Raw genomic sequence first — 19,049 nt, 5'->3', positions numbered from 1 at the left:
AAAGGAAGGGGGGGGCTAATGTTAGGGTATCCCCTCCCCCCTGCTTCTGCACCCGCTTACCCCATCTTCCACAGAGCAGGGGGGACACACCAGGGTTCAGGATGGAGGGAGCTTGCAGCAGCTGCAGTCTCAGCAAGATGATCTAATTAACAAGGCAGTGTATTTAAAGGAGAAATGTGCATATCTCCCTCCATTCCTGCTGCCTTGTAGAGTGAGAGAGTCAACCCTTGAAGGCTCAGCCAATTGCTAGTTCATCATTTAGCAGTAAGGGATATATCGTACCCTCTGACCCCTCCACCTCAACCAAGCTTCACAATCATCATCACTGTGTACCGGTATTAAATTGTTTGTTTAAAACTTATACTGTGTGTGTATATATTATATAATTTCCCCATAAGAGTTAATGTAAATGAGGGGGTTAGGTTGCAGGGAAATTTTTTTTCACCAAACAAAAGACTATATTATATAGTCTTTTTATATAGTCTATATTTTAACCCTAATATAGTCTTTTGTTTGGTGAAAAAAATTTCCCTGGAACCTAACCCCCTCATTTACATTAATTCTTATGGGGAAATTGTATTCACTTAACATCGTTTCGCTTGAAGTCGCATTTTTCAGGAACATAACTACAACGTTAAGTGAGGAGTTACTGTATTTTACTACGCTGGTTCAAACCATCATGTAATTTCCATTTTATCATATGAAAACAGCCTTCAATCACAAACTAACACTGGGTTTGGGAGGATCGGGATAGGAGAAGAGTAGCTTTCAGAAACAGTAGTCTTTAATTATAGTCTGTTGTAGGCATATCTGTGAGAGCAGTAAAGAGCTTCAGAAAATCGTGTCTGTGATGGCATTCAGTGTCAAAAACAAGCATTTAGTCATCTATGTATCTAAATTAGATGAATTACTTCTCCTCTAGAGACCCTACCCACAATGAATTAGAGAAGGGCATAAAGCCAAACCCTGGCTCAAACACTGGGTAGGTTCCAGTCAGTATGGGAGAGATTCAAACATATAACCAGGGGAATTGGGATCCAGAGCTGATCTGTGGTGCTTTGGGCCCATTTCTTCTAATCCCTAGCCTCTGTTTGTCAGAGGGTGGAGATGGATGGCAGGAGAGAGATCACTTGATCACTACCTCTTAGGTTCACTCCCTCTGGGGCACCTGGCATTGGCCACCGTTGGCAGACAGGTTACTGGGCTGGATGCACCTTTGGTCTGACCCAGTATGGCCATTCTTATGTTCTTATGTTTACAGTGTCTATAACAGAAGTAGCAGTGACCAGAATGCACTCAAAGTAACAAATATTTCCATGGCAGCTTTCCTAGATGTGAAGTGTTTCTCTAAAATTGAGTCAGGGTCCTTCTCTCCACAGCACCAATGGGCTCATTCACTATCTTCTCATAACAAAATTTTCCCATCTGAATGAAAAGTTCTATTTTATATAGGTTTTGATACCACACTCATCAGAGTAGCATCTGAACACCTTCCAGTAGTACATTAGGTGACATGACTAACATCTGTCACATGTTTGTTCTCTGATACTCTCTCCAGGGGGGAGTGTGTGCAGTGGAGTGTTTTGGAATTTATTTTATTATATATACACACATTGTTATATCTTTATGGTAGAGAAGGCAAGGTCAAAGAAATGTGCCTTGCACTTGGAACACAAGGTGGTGAGGTTTGTGATGGTCTTTAGTTCCTGAGTGAGTTCATTCCACAGGCTTGGGCTGGCCTCTGAGAAATACAGATAACCTTTATCCTTATTGTAGAAAGTGCTGTGCCACTATGCCTGAGGAGCAAAGTTTTCAACCATGCCTTCATCCTGGAGCTTTAGACGATCTTTTATGCTACATCTACACTTGTGCACTTCCCTGTACTTCTCCGTGTACTGCTAGCACATGTACCCACACCAAGTGTCCACATATGCTGAGTTGGACACAGGTACATGCTGTGCACAGGCATATACCCACGTCCACACTACCCCTTTTTGGTACACAATGACAGTGCTACCATTTCAGGGGCAGTATTGCAGAGTCCTGTGCATCAAAGAACTCAACTGGGAATTGCCTTGCTGTGTGTTGCTGGTACTGTACACCATCTTCACAGATTTGGTAATAGCAGCTCTCGGTCATCTCTCCCTTCTTCCAAATTGTGTTGGAGACATGCAGCAAGTGTGTGATGATATGGTTCTGCTCCTGCTACCTCTCACTGGACAGATGTTCATGCAGCGCAGTATTGGACCCTGGACAGAATCAGTCCAGAAAAATTTGAGACACTAAAGACAACTGACCCAGAGGAGGAATGAACATCCACTGTAGTGCTAAGGAACAGATGTGTTGAGTGCAGGGATTGCAACAGGATGCCCATGGATGGACCACTGCTTCTGGTCCTGGAGAACCAGCACAGTGTGGTGGGACAGCATCATCTTGGAAACCTGGGATGATGACCAGCGGCTGCAGAACTTCAGAATGAAGAAGACCTTCATGGAGTTGTGTGAGCAGTTTTCACCAGCCCACCAGTGCCAGACCATTTGATTTTGGAAACCCATGTCAATGCAGAAGCAGGTGGCTATCATCCTTTAAAAGCTGGCCATACCTGACAGCTACCAGTCAGTTGTAAACCAGTTCAGGATTGGGAAGTCAACTGTCAAAGTGGTGTTTGTACAGGTTTTCCAGGGTATCAACTCTGTGATGTACCCAAGGGTGGTTGCCATAATCCAAGTCCCTGAAATTATTGTGGAATTTCAGAGGATAGGGTTTCTAAACTGTGTGGCAGCCATTGATGGAACACACATCCCTATACTTTGCCCACCAAAAGGGGCCAGTGAATATGTGAACAAAAAGGTTAGTATTAATAGGTTCTCCAAGGCTAAGTGGACTACAAGGGTCGGTTCATGAACATGAATGTTGGACAAATGGGAAAGATTCTAGATGCCAGGGTGCTTGGGAGTTCAGGGTTGTACTGCAGTGGGGAAGAAGGGACTTTCTTCCCCACAAATGATGTGATTATGTTCAGTTTTTCTGTGCCAACATTTATTTTGGAGAATCCCGCATACCCATTCCTACCCTGGCTCATTAAGCCATACCCTGACAGTGCCTACACAAATCAAATAAAGATTATCTGCAGAATGGTGACCGAGTGAGCCTTTGGGCAACTGAAAGCCTGTTGGTGATGCTTCTGGATCCATCTGGATACCAGTGTGGCCAATGCAGTTCAGATTATTGTAGTGTGTTGTGCCTTGCACAACATCTGAGAGGCTAAAGGGGAATACCGCGAGTGGGCCCAGGACACATCTGTTTCTCAAAGCCCGTACATGCAGCCAGATCACACTCATGTGCAGAGCTCCTGGTTCCCAGCAGGCCAGGGAAATTCATGATGCTGTGTGCTTGTACATCATGGAGCCGCGAGGAGCCAGAAAGTAACTTGAGGCTGTGCCAAGGAACACTACTGTGATGCTATGGTGCTACTGGAAAAGCTAAATGCAGCTTTCCCAAATATTTCTGTTGTGAGATACCTCCATGGGTTTCAATTCCCTGCAGCCAATGTTAACATACTAACTGAAAGCAGACAATTGAGTGGTAGGGCCCTCAAGGTTAACCCTTTTGGTTTTTTGCTGACGAGAGTTTCAGCACACTTTAAGGGCATTATCAAGCAATGTTTTTGTTATGTGTTAACTGCTGTATTTCGGGCTGCTTTACGGGGAGCATTGTTAATGTAATATAAAAAACGTTCTGTAAGGTGTAGGGAGGGACTTCACACATTCCTTCCTCACAGTGTTTTCTGACACCGTTGCTTAGAGCACTTATTGGGTTCTATGTACAATTACTCCCATGGCATTTGTACTCCAATGGCATGCATACGACCATCATTTCCAGTGGTGACTGTTTGGTGGGGATGGGGGGTGGCGGGATTGTGAAAGCACCACTCAGTGTCAGAGATCTTCAGTGTTAATTTAGTTTTGTTTCCCCTGGCCATATTGTAACTTAAATCGTTAACGAAGCCTTAAAGATGTTTCAATTAACGTGTGTTCTGTTTTTCATTCTGGTGCTTTGGATAGCAACAGCTATTTCACAGCTTACTTCATTGTCATGAATACTTTAAAAAATAAATAAAAATAATTAATTCATGGCCGGTGTGTGTGTGTGTGTGTTGGGGAGGGCAGGGGGATGAAATTGTTTGCACTTCCATAGCACCAGACTTTTCAGAAATCACAGTCATGTGCTGTGAGTTCTGCTACCCCACCCCAGACCTCTGGGAAGTATCACATTGATGGTACTCTGAAAACAAGGTGCACACACGAGTGGAGCTGAAACTGCTTGTGACAGGGACAAATGAAACAAAAAATAAAGGTCAAATTCCTTGAGAAGTGATCAAACATTAATGTCTGTGGACATGTCTCCTCACCCTTCCCATCCCCCTTACCCTGACAATGGAGGAACAGCTGTGAAATACTGTGCAGGAGAACAAACAGGGATGCCTCCTGCATGAGGTTTGGGGGCCAAACACAGGCTGGGCTATAGGGGCTAGGTTGGGCGCCCCTCCTGAATGCCCTGGGGGGGTTCCCCAGCAAGGGGGTTCAGGTGCCTACAGAGGATCTTGTGCAGCTGGGAGCCGGGAGGGGGGTGGGGGCAGGGGAGATTCACCACCTCAGCAGCAGCCTGGTGGCAGCTGGAGGAGTAGAGGAGGAGGTGGTGCTTGTTCTTGGACAGGAGTAAGTACAGTGGTGGGTGGGTCCTGAAAGCATTCCTCCACCAGCTGGACTAGGGCTGCATGAGTGATGGTCCCATTCTTGATGTGCACACTCCCATTATCTGTGCTGTCTCTCCATTTGCAGAAGTGCCTTATCCTGCCTAAGAGCCCACCCCTCCCTTTGCCTAAGAAAGTTGAACTGCTCCTGGCTCCTTCTGTCTATGCCAAGAAGCAGATCTTGCAGGGTCCTTCATCTACCTCTGCTATCTTTGCGGTGCAACTCCTGCTTTACCATTGGAATGATTTCCCTGCCAGCATCGGAATGTCCTGCCACGTCAAAGACAAGGGTAGCAGTTACCTAAATGTACCTACATCCCCCCACATAAGGCAACTGTTCTGTGAAAGGCCCCAATCTTAATACTTTTTAGCATCCCAGGAATGCAACTGTTATAGCCTCCTTCCTTCAAACTACTTTTGCAGCCCATGAGGAAGGAATGGAGGATAAAAATGGTAAGATACCTGCAGTACTTTTATTAAACAGTTGTAATATTTACAGAGCATCAAGGGGACCAGTTTGGGTCTGATTTGGTTCCTTCAGAGGTAACGTTACCAGTCACCTTTTTTCTTCTTTGAAGGCTGGCCATCACTTGGAGAACATAGATGTTTTGAAGGTACTGGAATAGACCCAGAGTGTGACTCTAGAAGTGTATGTTCTTCCCTGAACTTTTCGATTAACACCACAAACCAGGCGCCTCTCCACTGCTAAGAAAGATGACATTGTGTTGTTGCAGCCACCAGAGTGGATGCTTTACCCACCCCAGTTTCTCCTAGCTTCTGCCTAGTGGCTTAGCGCAAGAAGAGAGACACCAGAGACAGGGACAGTACAAAACATTTGAAATGGGCATCAGGAAAATGGACCATTCTGACTTTCTTTGGACAGCCAAATAGTTCTCTTTTCCTTCCTGGACCTAGGGGCATCCACACACAAGCTACCAACCACCCCCACCCACTTCTGCATGGCTCCCATTCATAAGGGGAAGGAAAGATGGAGGTGGGGGTGGAGAGGGGTGGTGTTGGGTCTTTGCACAACCATAACTGTCATGAAACTATTATTTTCCCACACAGACCCTTTAAAACCTGCCCTCTCCCCCTCACCTTCCCTCCCGCCCTTTTCGTCTCTGTCAAACAGCCTTGGGACTATTGGTGTCAGTGCTGTCTGAGAAATGTGCAGATACAGGGACTCAGTGACTGCTTGTTAATAACTTCTTGTAGCTTCTGCTGAATGTTTCACAGTGTTTCATGGGATTTCAATGAAATCATTGAATTACAGTTGTGTGTTGCTCTAGAACCATATCGGGATGGGGATGAGGACCAGGGTGAAGTGTTTACCACCAGAGCAAGAAAGGATATTGCTGGTGATGGTTGCAGGGTCCATTGTAAAATTTACCAGTGTCGGATTCTGGTTCCTACAACAGCACTGGGTCCTCAGGCTCCTCGGGTGGGCTTCCTCAGCCAGAGCCTCCTGGCAGAGGTGCAAAATCACAGGCTCCTCTTTCTCTGTGTCTCCTGGGACTTCCTCCGACGTCCCTGCTTCCTCTTCACGCAGGCCGTCCGCGGCATCCCGTCATATGATGAGACTGGGTGAGATTGAGGAGGGAGGTGTGAGGCACTTCAGGGTCCATGCTTGCAGCCCTGGAGAGCACCCAGTCTTGCTCATCATAGCACAGGCATGTGCTAGGTCCCTGTAACTGGTGGAGTCCTTCACCCTCCGGTACAGGAGCCTGAGGTGCTTCGTATGCTCCTGGCACTGGGATGGAGTCTGATGAATGCCTGCCTTCTCAAGCCTCTGCAAAATCTCCCAGTACACAGGAATGTTTCTGCCTATGTGGAAAAAGTCATGGAGGATGATGTACTCTGATCACACACTGATCAGGATGAGGGTGTGCTCTAGAGACTAGGCAACTGCTCTCACAGCTTGATCCAAGATTGCCAGTACAGATCAATGGAGTTCAGCAGAAAACTGTTTTAAAGTGCTCAGTGCGGATTGCTACTACTGCTGGCAAGGGGGCAGGAGCAGGGACCTTTATACTTTTGGGCAAAGGTCAGGCAGCAAAGGGATGAGTTCATTGTGGGAATAGCCCTCAAGGATTATCAATCCCCATGACCTGGTATATATGCCCCTTGCCCTTGTTCACACTGTACAATCGAATGGGTACAGGGCTATGCGACATTGGCGGTGTGTAAATACCCACGCTCCTCATGCATGCTAGCTTTTGTGCACTGGACTGTACTTCAGAAACATGCTTCAAGGTTTCAGATGTGGACAAGAGGGAGGTTATGGCACAACAATGCACTTGTAACTGTGTACAGTCAGAAGCGTAGATGTGCCCTTGGATATATTGGGCCCAGACCATTTAGCACCTTGAAGATATGAACCAAGACCTTGAATTTGACTCCTTAGTCTATGGGAAGCCAGTGTAGAGAGAACAGGACAGGTTTGACACTGATGTTCACGGTAACCTGTGCTGCTGAGGAGACATGCTGTAGCATTCTGTACTAGTTGGAGTTTCCTAAGGGGTGGTGGCTTCATGCCCAGGTATATTGCATTGGTAACTCTTCACTTGTTTAGAGACACCATGCAATAACTGTGTGAAAACAACTAAGGGCTACTTTGCTAAATGATATTTATTCAGTGCAGTCCATCTGTGTTCTGTGAACCTTCAGTGCCCCAGCTTTCCATGGACACCCTTTATTGTTGACAGAATGCATCTCCCTTTGAAAACAGCAGTGGAATGTCCAATATATTATTGTGAAAGATAGCTGTGAAGTTAAAATTAAAACAAAGGTTGCTATATGTGCATCAAGAAAAGAACTGGAGAAACATGAGAGAAAGAGAGGCTTGTTTTATGAATCCTGATTATTTTGCGGGAAACAAACTTCCATTTGTGTTCAGAACAGAACAATTTCTAGCTTAAAGGCACTGTTTTAATCAGCAAGCTCATCTGAAGAAATGTTGTAGGATTTACTTATATATTAAAGGAGTTCCCCTGATATTTAAGAGATGCAACTGGGTGCAATTGAAAGATCAGTAGTAAGCACAATTTGTGATAGTTTGTTTGCTTTACTTTGTAAGAGAAGTTTAGTTAATAACATGAACTTGTGGCATTTTAGCAAGAAGTGAAATACCAAACTATTGTCAGAATGTCTTTACCACTGTGACTGCCTACCAGAGACGCAACTCTTAGGCTAACTTGGATCTGCTGATCTGTAAAAAGAGACCAGAGAAACTATTAAGCTGAGGCTCACTTTCAAGAGTGGAATCAATTATGAATGTTTCTGGGCCTAATTCTTTGCTGAATTATACTCCATGTGATATCATTGAAGTCAACGGGGTTGCACAGGATTATATCAGTGGAGTAATTTAGTCCTCTATCTTTAAGCCAAGTTACCAAAGGAAATAGTGAACCAATAAAGTAGAGATGAAATGCTGCTGTTAACAGAAGATGCCACTGTTCTTGGTACAATAGGTTCTTTGTGTCCAACAGCGAATTTTCATGCCTCCCTGGTGTCAAATCCTCCCAGCAGAGCTATAGGTCAGATATGAAATAAATGACTGAAATGATCATTTAGCTCTGTTGTAACACAGAAATATAGCCTCTATTGATGTTTTTGTGCTCCCAATAGAGATTTAACTATCCCACGCACACCTTCTACATTGGTTGCAAGTGATCTCCAAATGGAGACTTGATCTGGCCAAAAAAAGTTTTTTGTTATCATTTGTTTGTTTTTTAAGTCTTCTGCATCACAAATCTAGACTCTCAAAACTGACAATGATGTTATGCAAAAGGGTTAGACCAAACGATCACTTTTCGGCACACAAAAAATTGAAGAACCTAGACTCAGTTGACTCCATATCATCTTTATGTGTAGACCTTAGTGATGAGCTAGAAGAGGTAGTAGTCTGTTAACACTATGTAAAGGAAAACTTCTCAAATATCATATGTGACGGACAGCCTTGAAGAGCACATAAGATGCTGCAAGGAGCTTTCACATGGAATCTAACTTCTCAGAGACAGCCTACTGGACTTGAACCAGTAGAAGGACTAATAGAGGAATTACATTATATTTGGCATATGGTATGTGTGATGTTTAATATTTTTGCAAAATATTATCTGGAGTAATCCACTGGTGACCCTGGTCTTCCAGCACAAATATATGTGTTCTTTGAATGATATTGTTTCCATTTAAGATGATATTCTGTACACATTCTTACAAGGGGGATCTAAGGAACAAAATGTGTGTTTGCCAACTGCTGTAAGAGACACTGACATAAACATATCCATAAATCTATCCTCAGATGTAGGACTAGCTATTTCTTGGATCTGAGAGGGCAGTCCAGACACAGAAACCCATTCCACAGTCACAACTACAGGACTCATTTCCAAGTGGCAGATGAAGGAATACTCAATGAGATCAACTCTGAAGCTCACTGGACTAGATCCTAGGCCTTCAGTTTTTTCACTGAAAAGTTTTTTTGGTTTGTTTCTTTGTTTCATTGTTACTCCCCCCTCCCCCATAGGGTTTCATTCAAAAATAGTATTTCTGACAAAAAAAATTCCAAATCAGTTGCCAAAAAACAAAAAAAATCAGTTTTTGTTTTTCAGTTGTTTAACGAAAATACATATTTGTATGGGAAATTTTTGACTAAAGCAATTTTGCTTTCATTTTTCTTGGAATGTTTTGCAGGGGGGAAAAATAATTTCCTGACTAGTTCTAATAGAGTCACAGAAAATAAGAGAAATCCACTCACTAAAGAACATAAAGAACTATAATAAAGAATTGGCAATGCCTCAGCAAAGAGTCTAGAAAGTTTTTGGTTTTTAAACCATTTTTTGTATTGGCTTTATATCTAATACTATTACATTTTGTTTCAGCTGGCAGGGTTCATCTATGCCTGTTATGTTGTGAAATGTATTACTGAAGAAGAGGACAGCTGTAAGTACTAAAGCTCTATTAATACTAGATGAATTCTTTGTGATATTCTTCACTCTCCTGACACTCTCTGAGCTTCATCCTAAATACTTGGTTATAGGGTCGTTAGGCGCATGCCTTCTGTCCCACACACTTGATCTATTAGTAAATGTCTAGCAAATCAAGGAAGTGATTAAATGCAACTTTTAAAAAAATTCTTTAGTATTCTGAAAGCATGACTTACAGCTTTTTTTTCTCGGCAACATGTTGTTAAAGCAAACCAAATCAACTCCCCGCCCCCTAGAATTTGTAAACAACCTTTTTGTAAAGACTGTTATTAACTATTGTGAAAATAATTGGCTACTGATGGGGGTACATCTCTTCTATGTTGACTGCAAGGGATTGTAACAGCACTTCTGGCAAGAGCTGGCTTTAGATCATTGCAGGAATTTCATTTAAGAGAGGTGAAGCTGTGTTCCTGTTTAGGTCCTGCTGCTCCAGTGTACAATTAAAAGTAGTGGAAATGTTTAAAAAAATATCTTTAGGTTTCTTTTACTTACTTGTGTCAATAAAAACCTGTTGAGGAGAATTTACTGTGAATAGAAGCTATGGATCCTAGTAATCCCATTTATTATTTATTTTAACTTTGATTTTAAAAAAAAAAGAGGCACAGCAGTATTTCAGTGCAGTTGGGGATTGAAATGTTTCAGAAACAAATATCCGGACTGCATGTAACTTTGATAAAATATACATGAATCCTAGAGACAGAGTTTTCCAACAGGAAGCTTACAGGCTTTTACTTGATTGAGAGCGATAATAAACCTGGTGGGGTTTCCTTTGTATATTTTGCTGTGTGGAAAATAGCTGGAATCCTATAATCTATTGGTTTTGCAGTGCCACTGTGAGCCATCATGGAGATTTAGCATTTAAGTAAACCTCATTTCCAACGTCCTAGAGAAGAGATTCATTTCAGCCTTCTCTTGTTTTTGTGGAGGTAGGAGTGGAATATTAGTAAAAAGGGCTCTGAGCATGTTTGGTGTGAAGGCCTACACCATGAATGTAGTGCCACTTCATGAAATGATGTAGGCATAAGCTCTTTGTCCTGTTGTCTAATTCAATAAGTTGGGTAGCAACAGAGCTAGAGGAGAATTAGACCACCCCAAAATGGAATCATATTTAAAACAATTCTGCCTTCTCTTCTAAGAGATTACATTCATTTTCAGTTTTCTGTAATGCTACTGGGCCAAATCGAAGTAAAAACTGAGTAAAGACATCAAAATTTGGCTCACTGAACAGGTGAAGAATTAATTAAAAACTCAAATGATTTCTCCTGTGATTTGTAAAATGGTATTTCCGTCTCAAATCTTGTATAGCTAATATTATACAATTTTCCATTCACTGTTGTGAGAGCTACCCAGAGAAAAAGATTTTCATGCTTTTCAGAAGATTTTCTTGTAGATTTCTTGCCTATTTTGGTTCTCTTATAACTTTGCTAGTGTACTATCTACCATCGGCCTGATCCTCCAAGTAGGTGCAGCAGCTTTGCACCACACCAGCAGTGAAATCTGGCTAAAGAGTCAGCTTATCCAGTTCTGGGAGCATCATCACAGTGCAGGGATGGCCCCAGATATGTAACGCCAGCACAGAGGCTTCTCCACCACCATTCCACCTGGAGCCAGTTTATGGAGCGAGGCTGGAGAAATGGGAGTGTGGTTGAGATGCCCTTAGAGTACAGTGATCCCCAGCTGTGGTTTTAGTCTTTTCATTCTATTAACAGACATCATAAAGCAAAGCAACTTGAGGAAAGTGCTCCCTTATACTATGGGACCAGTCCTACAGACTATGGCCCTGGTTTAGGGGAGTACAAAAGTGAGTTTTTCTCTGCCTTTGCACGGCACTCTGACTTGTAACGTGCTCCTCAGCTGGGCAAGGATTTGGACCTCCTACATCCACCTGTATTCAGGTTTATTTTCTGATTCCTGAATTACCAGTTAACTGTGTTTTCTAGTCATTCCCCTCCCTTTCCCTGCACATACATCTTTTACGGCCCCCTGTCAGGACAGTTAAGTGTCTGCTGTTGTGATTTCATATCTCCTGGTGTTTATATTCTAAACACAGATTCTGTGTGTAACTTCTTCAAAATATTCTGGGCCAGATCATCTCATGTGCAGCAAGTCAGAGTGAAAAGGGAATGCTTTCAGGAGAAGGGAATTTTATCCCCAAGGGGACTCCATGGTCACCACTGTAGCCTAAGCCCCTGCAAAAGCTGCACCTCCCATTTATGCAGTTGTTTCAGACTGTTGATCTGAGGGATTATAAATCTGACTCCAGCTGTGCTGGTTCCCTGATACTTACTTACCCCATATATCAGAACTATTTTGGTTCTGCTATATCTGCCAGTTCCTACATGCCCAAAAGGGGGAGGAGGGATTGCATCATTATATAGATCTATATCTTCTTCCTGTTGGCTGTTTCTTATTTATTTATTATATTCAGGTGGTGCCTAAAGACTACAGTCAAGACCAAGGCCCTATTGTGCTGGCTCTTGTACAAACATTGTCCTTGCCCCAAAACACTCACAGACCAAACTGATTTTTAAAAAACAAGCCACAGACAAAGGGTAAGGAAATGAGATGCAACCGTGACAGTCTTTTGGGGCACCCAGAACCATAGGCCCCTCTGCCGCAGCAAGAGAGAGCTTTGCTGGAGCTTAAATTTTGTGGCAGCTTCCTTGCACACCAGTCTGCCTGCCTCACCAGCAAACTCCTCGAGACTCTGCCAGCCTAGCTTGCCTTGCAGCTAACATTCAGTGAACTCCAGTTCCCGAGTTCCCTAGAGATGTCTCTCTGCAGTGTCCCATTCCTCTTGCTGGACTCTTACAGAAATTACCAAGTCCACTGTCTCTGAAGAGACAGAACACACACCGGGCTGTTGGCTCCGCTGAGGCTGCACACCTTACTTTAGTATACCAGCAGTGAGATGAATTTATAAGCCAGAAATAAGTTTAATAATAAAGAACAGAGAATTCAGTGATACTAAGCAGAGATAATAGAAACAGAAAATGGTTACGAATAAAACAAAATACAACATATTTTCTAGTGTGTAAAATTTTACAGATTACAACCTTGGTTTCAGGAACTTTCTCACCTACAGTCAGTTCTCAGGATCCTCAACCCACGTGCTTGGGAGGATTCACCTTTTCACAGATTCCAAGAGCGCTGGTCCCTTTGGGAGTCCCCCTTTTCCCCTTTGGCAGTCCAGAAAACCTTTGAAATATATTCCTTGAAAAGTAAGTCCAGACAAAGTTCCTCTGCCCTTCTGCTTGCTCTCTGGAGTATTGGTGCCTTCTTCACCCTCTGGTCAATTTTCTTTCTCGATTGGCTTGATCACTTTGTTTACCTTAAATGCAAATGTACTTCTATTGTACTTTGCTTGTGATCTACCCAAGTGGTTTTCTCTTCACCTGTTCACCTGATCTGTGCAGACAGGTAAATCCACGATCCTTTTTCTGGGGCAGGCTTCTTTATCAGCTGCCTCCTCAACATATTTTAAGACCATATTTCCAGAACCCATATATAACTTTTTATACACACGCTGTACATACATCACACAGTGACATTAATGAGCAGCGTGTCACCAGTTTTTATGTGATACCTTACAAGACACTGTTTGGCTGAATATTCTGACAACAGTCTGTTGGGTGTGTCCTTTGCTGGTTAGCATAAAAGGGGTCTTAGGGTCACAGCAACATGAAAGCCAAGTGATCAAGCTTATGATGAGCACCTGATTTACTTAACCTAGAGCATTTCACCTAACGCTCAGGTCTTTTCAAGGCTTCTCAGGTCCTCACAGTTATGTCCATAATCTCAGGCTTTTGGTTGGCCCCTGCCATCAGTGCCATAAGCATGAAAGCGGTGCCAGATAAAAGCAGAGAAATAATGGAAGGAATAATGGGGGGAGGAAATTAGGTGTGGGGGAAAAGTGGAGCATAAGGTGGCCATTGTAGCCAAAAGGAAAAGCTCTGGCTTTTAACTTGCCTAATGCAGGCCAGTATAATGGGCACACTTCTTGTTAATTCCATGTTCTTTTTTATTTGTGGTGTGATGGGAACGGAGGCTGTGGTGAGGCGAAGTGTTAGGAGAGGCTGAGAGCATGGGAAAAAGGAAGGAAGGGAAGGAGAATTTGAGGGGGAGAAACATTCAGGACAACAGGGAGACAGTAGGAGAGTAGGATAGAAGGCGATGGGGGACAAACAACCAATCAGCAGACAGAAAAGAATGGCCAGCATTCTAATGGTAATAAACATCCTGCTGCCATCCCCAATGTCCCAGGGCTGGGAAGGTGCCTCACCCCCTGTCTTCCTAATGCTGCTCTTGGCTGTGGCTGAATAAGCCCCTGTTGCTTCTGTGGGACCTGCTCTGCCTCCTGTTTCATGTGCCCAAGTAGGGAGGGAGACTTGAAACTTGGAAGCCTGGTGCTTCTGAGAGGGATTCCCCTGGAGGTCTAGATCTGGGAAGAGGGGAGGGCCTGAGTCCCCCAGCTGGGCCTCCCATTACTTCTCTCCATCATTTGCCCTATTGCCATTGGTATGACTCAGTGATTGTCATTCTAACTTCATTAGCATTAGTAGTGCAGCAATTAAAAAAATAAACCATGAAAATGTTGACAGCTATCATTGCTTGGCTGCATTCAACAGCTGTAAACTTACCAGAGCTTCTCATTTGTTTCCTGAAATCTTATTAGGGCTACATTTTTAAAAGATTACAAACTATTTTTAATACGTTGAAATGTTCATTTAATGTGCTTTTGCTCACTAGCAGTTTGGCTCCCTGCTATAAGCTGTTAGCTGCCTTCTGTAAAGAAAATTCAACATATTTTCAAAAATGTTATTAAATATTCAGATACTTAGTGAAAAGAAACAGGAATGGCATCAATAAAACAATATCCTCCTGGGATTTTTATACTGCAGGAAATTAAACAAGGAACCTGGCTGCTTAACTGGAATGCACCCGCACCAACTTTCAACAGATTCACCTTCTCCTCTGCTGGTGGACGAGGAGTGGTAAGGGGAGCCCAAAGGTGGGCAGCACTGACTAGGGAGGAGGTGCTGCTGAGATGGCATGGGGATGTGCCAGTGCAGTGCATCCCCACATAGCACCATCCATCACCGGGGCACCAGTGCAGCCGCAGCTACAAACTAAAGCTGACCTCTCCCTTTGTAATACACCCTCAAAGAAGGCAGCAGTAGAACTATTATCTGTTCAGGGTGAATACTCCTGGAGCACAGGCAGGTCTGCTTTGCATCACCCGGTACTAGCAGGGGTGAATGTAAACTATGGCAACTGTGGCTTCTTACCTTACTGTGCCACATCACTGCCTCTTAAGAACTTGTTCCATCTTTTGTTATTTCAAGGTGAAATGCAGGGCAAAAATGACAGCTTTCCATGCTGAATATCCATCAAGCCAGGCTTTTAGGGATATTTGGCACAGAAATAAGTTCTAAGTAACCTTTTTTAATTTCTTTACTCCCCTCTGTGAAAACCTCTTGGTACTTCCTGATTCACTGAAGATATCCCAGAATACGTCACAGATACTACAACCCCCATAAATCAATGATATTTGTAATGTTAAAGAATGGGGTGCTCTGGGGTACCAGCCATGGACTGATAAGTACCACGATGATTTCACATAGGTGGGAAAAGAGAATTTTATTTGGTTAGTTTTAAGAGATGTGGCTAATGCACAGGATTGGAAGCCAGGACTCCCGTGTTTTATTTTTGGCTCTGACATAGACTTTTTTGTGACCTTGGGCAAGTCATTTAACCTGTCCATACCTGTTTCGCATATTTAAATTAGAGATAATAATATATAAATGCTTGGGGTTTTGGCAACATCATGAAAATAGTTTCCCAGTCATTAATAAAAAGAATACCCCAGCATAATTACAGACCAGGTGAGTAAAAACAAAACAATAATCATACTAACATACGTCTCAGGTGTGTTGCCAGGCCTTCATAGCTTTGAGCTCTTTGGATGAAAGGGCCTATAGAAGTCCAAGGTGTCATTGTATATTACTTTATTTCTGTGCCAAATGCCTCCCACAGTATGATTAGTGAGGCATTATTGAGAATTAGTACTGTGCCTAAGTCTCTGCTTAAAAAGCTCTGAAAGTACAGTACAAACACAAAGAAACATGTAATAAATGTTAAACTGCAAATCTGTCACTCTTCCTCCCTGCTTCTCTCTGATGTGTGTGAATTGGGAGTTTTGAGGCTAGGAGGATAGGAAAAGTCTCCACTAGAACTGTGCCCTCTCCAGTAGGACCGTTTATCTCAGTATTCATATTTGTGCTTATATTTTTTGCCTCAGGAAGCCATTTCTCAGATCAGAGTAATGCAAAAGAAATCTACCACCTAAGAACTGAAATATCCTGGGAAGCCTGACTCCTGCGTTATTTTGGCCCCATGAATGGCTCTTTGAGGCATTAAAAAAACTCTCAATAAATACAGCTATAAGCCAATGCTTGAAACACAAATATGAGAACCCCCCCACATGCAGGCACCTGTTCTCTCACCTGTTCAACAAGCTATTTGTGCCTTGTATGAGCAGACTGAGGCTGAGAGGCTAAAGATATATTTGAAATTTGTCGAAGTGCTTTGGCCCAACTGCACTCCCAAATGTACAGCCACTGACTGGCTAGAAGCTTTTCTGTGTACTTGTTTCGTTTAGTGCTGTGACTGCTACATCAAACAAGCAAAGCCAAAGAGGGAGAGAGGGAAAACAATGGGATGTTTTTCAGCTGTCAGGATGCTGATGCAAACACACACAGAATGGAGCTTCTGAAATCCCATGACACTGTCTGACACATTTCATCCTACAACAAGCTGGCTTGGGAAACCAAACTACCACCATGAACAATGAGCATGTAGGAAACTTACTGGGGCGTCTATACAGCATCAGCCTTTTGAAAGTAACAATAGCTGATTCCCACTTCATTACTTTCAGTTGTGTTCTAGCCTTAGAAGTGGCCTCTAATAAAAACAGAGAGGGTTGGCTTTTACTGTCTCATTCCCCCAGCAGCGAGATGTAAACACTCTGAATCCCACAAGGTTTGGCCACTTGTTCTAAAGTACACACTGGAAACATCTCGGAAGCAGCCTTAACTGCCAGAGGGGGAGTATATAAATAGCAGATAGAAAAAGAAAAACTAGTTGTGTTTGACATGTAAATTGAACTACACTCTCCAGGTGTTTACAGGACCTACACAGACAGTTACGCTGCCTTCGCTATGATCAGCTGGAACTGTGTTGCCGAGAGAGAAACAAAGTGAAAGCTCAGAGGAGGGGCAGTTTGTTTAAATAATAGCAAGTAATTAGGCTGAAGACAAAATCGGCGATGGCATTTTATAATTACAATTAATTTAAAGGTTAATTTCCTTTGGTGCTAAAATCTTATTTAAAGCATTTACCAGGAAAGGAAATTAGGATGTTACTATCAAGATGCACAGAGTGCTTCTGGGAATCCATGCCTATTATCACTAGAAAATTAAGTTAGGTTCAAAGTGGGAATTTCAATTCATTTTAGTGTATAATAGATGGTGGTCAGGGCCTTGAGTCAGAAGGGTTGGTTAGGGTAGACTGTAAGATTTGCATTTTCTTTGTTTTCGGGATTAATTGCAAATGCTTCCAACAAAAGGGCTGGGTTTATACATGAACAAGCTTGACATGAAAGGAAAATTGGCTATGGATTGCTGCCTTCCTAACTAATGAAGTTGATGTTAAAGGAGTCCCTAAGAGACTGGGATGTGGTATGAAACCAAATATATAAATAAATAAAATCATGGGGGGGACGGGGACATGGTGCTGTCTCTGGCTTCATAGATGTTAATTTCCCTTCTTCCTCACTGTCTTGCCTGCCCCTCCCCACACATCCCTCACTGCCTCCTATGGGGATTGTCAAGCTCGAGTTTCAAAAATATCTAAATAACATAACATTAGTGCTTGAAGGAAGTAACATTTCCATTTTGGTGGCTCATCACGATGGAATACTGTTTAATACAATCAATGAATCACAGTAGCCAAGGGGATGTATCTGCCTTACATTATTGTATTTTTTTCATTCATCATCCATTGCTGAATCTTATTAAATGAAAAGTGTTTTTAAATAAGGCTGCTTAAAATATTATATTGATTCCACTAGTATAAAAAGCCACCTTAGAAGCAAATTGCACTGGAAAAGATGCAGGGACCATGCAAAGTTAATCTCCTTTCTATAAAGAGAGATGGATTTTACACCCAAACCCTTTCAAAAATCTTACTCTGCTACTCTCAGATGTAATTGTCCTTGGAGGAGAAACTCAAGACAGGAGAGCAAGATAACAATGCCCTGCGCAACTTTATCAAGTCCGTAACAGAAATGGGTTAGTAACAAAGGAGTTTTGCAGTTCTGACTAGACACTCAGGTTAACCATTCATCATATACAGATTTACATCATACTGGATGCTGTACAGTATTTCTCTAGTAGCAGATAGTTTGACATCTAATCTTAATTCAAACTGCTGTGTTTAAAGAGACTTTGAGTTGTGTCTACATTGACTAGACTACCTACTGAGAATGTGCATATATGATTAACTCAATGCAATGTATAGTTTGTCACAACTGCTCCAAACAAGTTCAGCTGAAAAGCATTGTCACTCATTTGTCTGGCACTCTTTAAAGCAGGTTTGATATGAACAGCTAAGCTCCAAAATCCCTTGTTTGGGAGTCCAAAGCTATTGAGCTGTACTTTTCAAGGTGTGTCTGCTCACTTGCACTGTCTGGCATTCTTGTATTCTGTCCAATTTGGTGTTTTCCCCATTGTAGGAGTCAAACTGGATTTTTTGTAGTGTCCTGGGTGTTCCTAGACCCTATCTGACACATATCTTTGTGCTACGTTTTCTCTAGTCTATTAGTATTTTACCCCCTAAAAGTTTCCTTATTTCGTATTACTTTTGCCTTTTCCTTTTAAATTTTTGGATGGCTCTTCACTAACCTTGCCTTGTTAGTCTTCACACATTCAGGGCCCAGTTCTCCTCTTTGTTACACTTATTAATTCTTATTATGCTTATTTATTTGTATTGTATCATTTCTCATTTGCCACTGATATGTCAGTTCCTACCTCCGATTGTCCCATGATGCCAGCCTCCATCTTCCACCTTTGTGATTTCTGCCTGCTGCCTCTCACACTTGGGAAGTGCTTCCCATAAACATCCACAAAACTAACTCGTTATCTTCCTTAAAACTCTCCTCTGTGGTTAGGCCTACAAAAAACTTGACATCCGTTACGCTGTTGATGTGCAGAGACCACAGCCCATCATGCTGACCAATAGTGTTACTCTCCCGT

At 42.6% G+C, this 19,049-nt stretch overlaps 1 protein-coding gene across 4 annotated transcripts in view; it reads left to right on the top strand.

The window, feature by feature from the left end:
- The window catches only part of NKAIN2 (sodium/potassium transporting ATPase interacting 2), a 746,352-nt gene that overhangs the window by 714,764 nt on the left and 12,539 nt on the right, over positions 1–19,049 (top strand). For all 4 annotated transcript variants that reach the window (XM_039532699.1, XM_039532698.1, XM_039532696.1 and 1 more), the window contains one exon: positions 9,631–9,691. In XM_039532699.1, the coding sequence (XP_039388633.1) occupies positions 9,631–9,691 (61 nt within the window). The remainder of the gene's footprint in view (positions 1–9,630; positions 9,692–19,049) is intronic.

This window comes from Mauremys reevesii, linkage group 3 (genome assembly GCF_016161935.1).
Source record: "Mauremys reevesii isolate NIE-2019 linkage group 3, ASM1616193v1, whole genome shotgun sequence".
In the NCBI taxonomy this organism is placed as follows: domain Eukaryota; kingdom Metazoa; phylum Chordata; order Testudines; family Geoemydidae; genus Mauremys; species Mauremys reevesii.
Note: the sequence above shows the minus strand (reverse complement) of the source record. Positions and strands in the feature narration are given on the sequence as shown.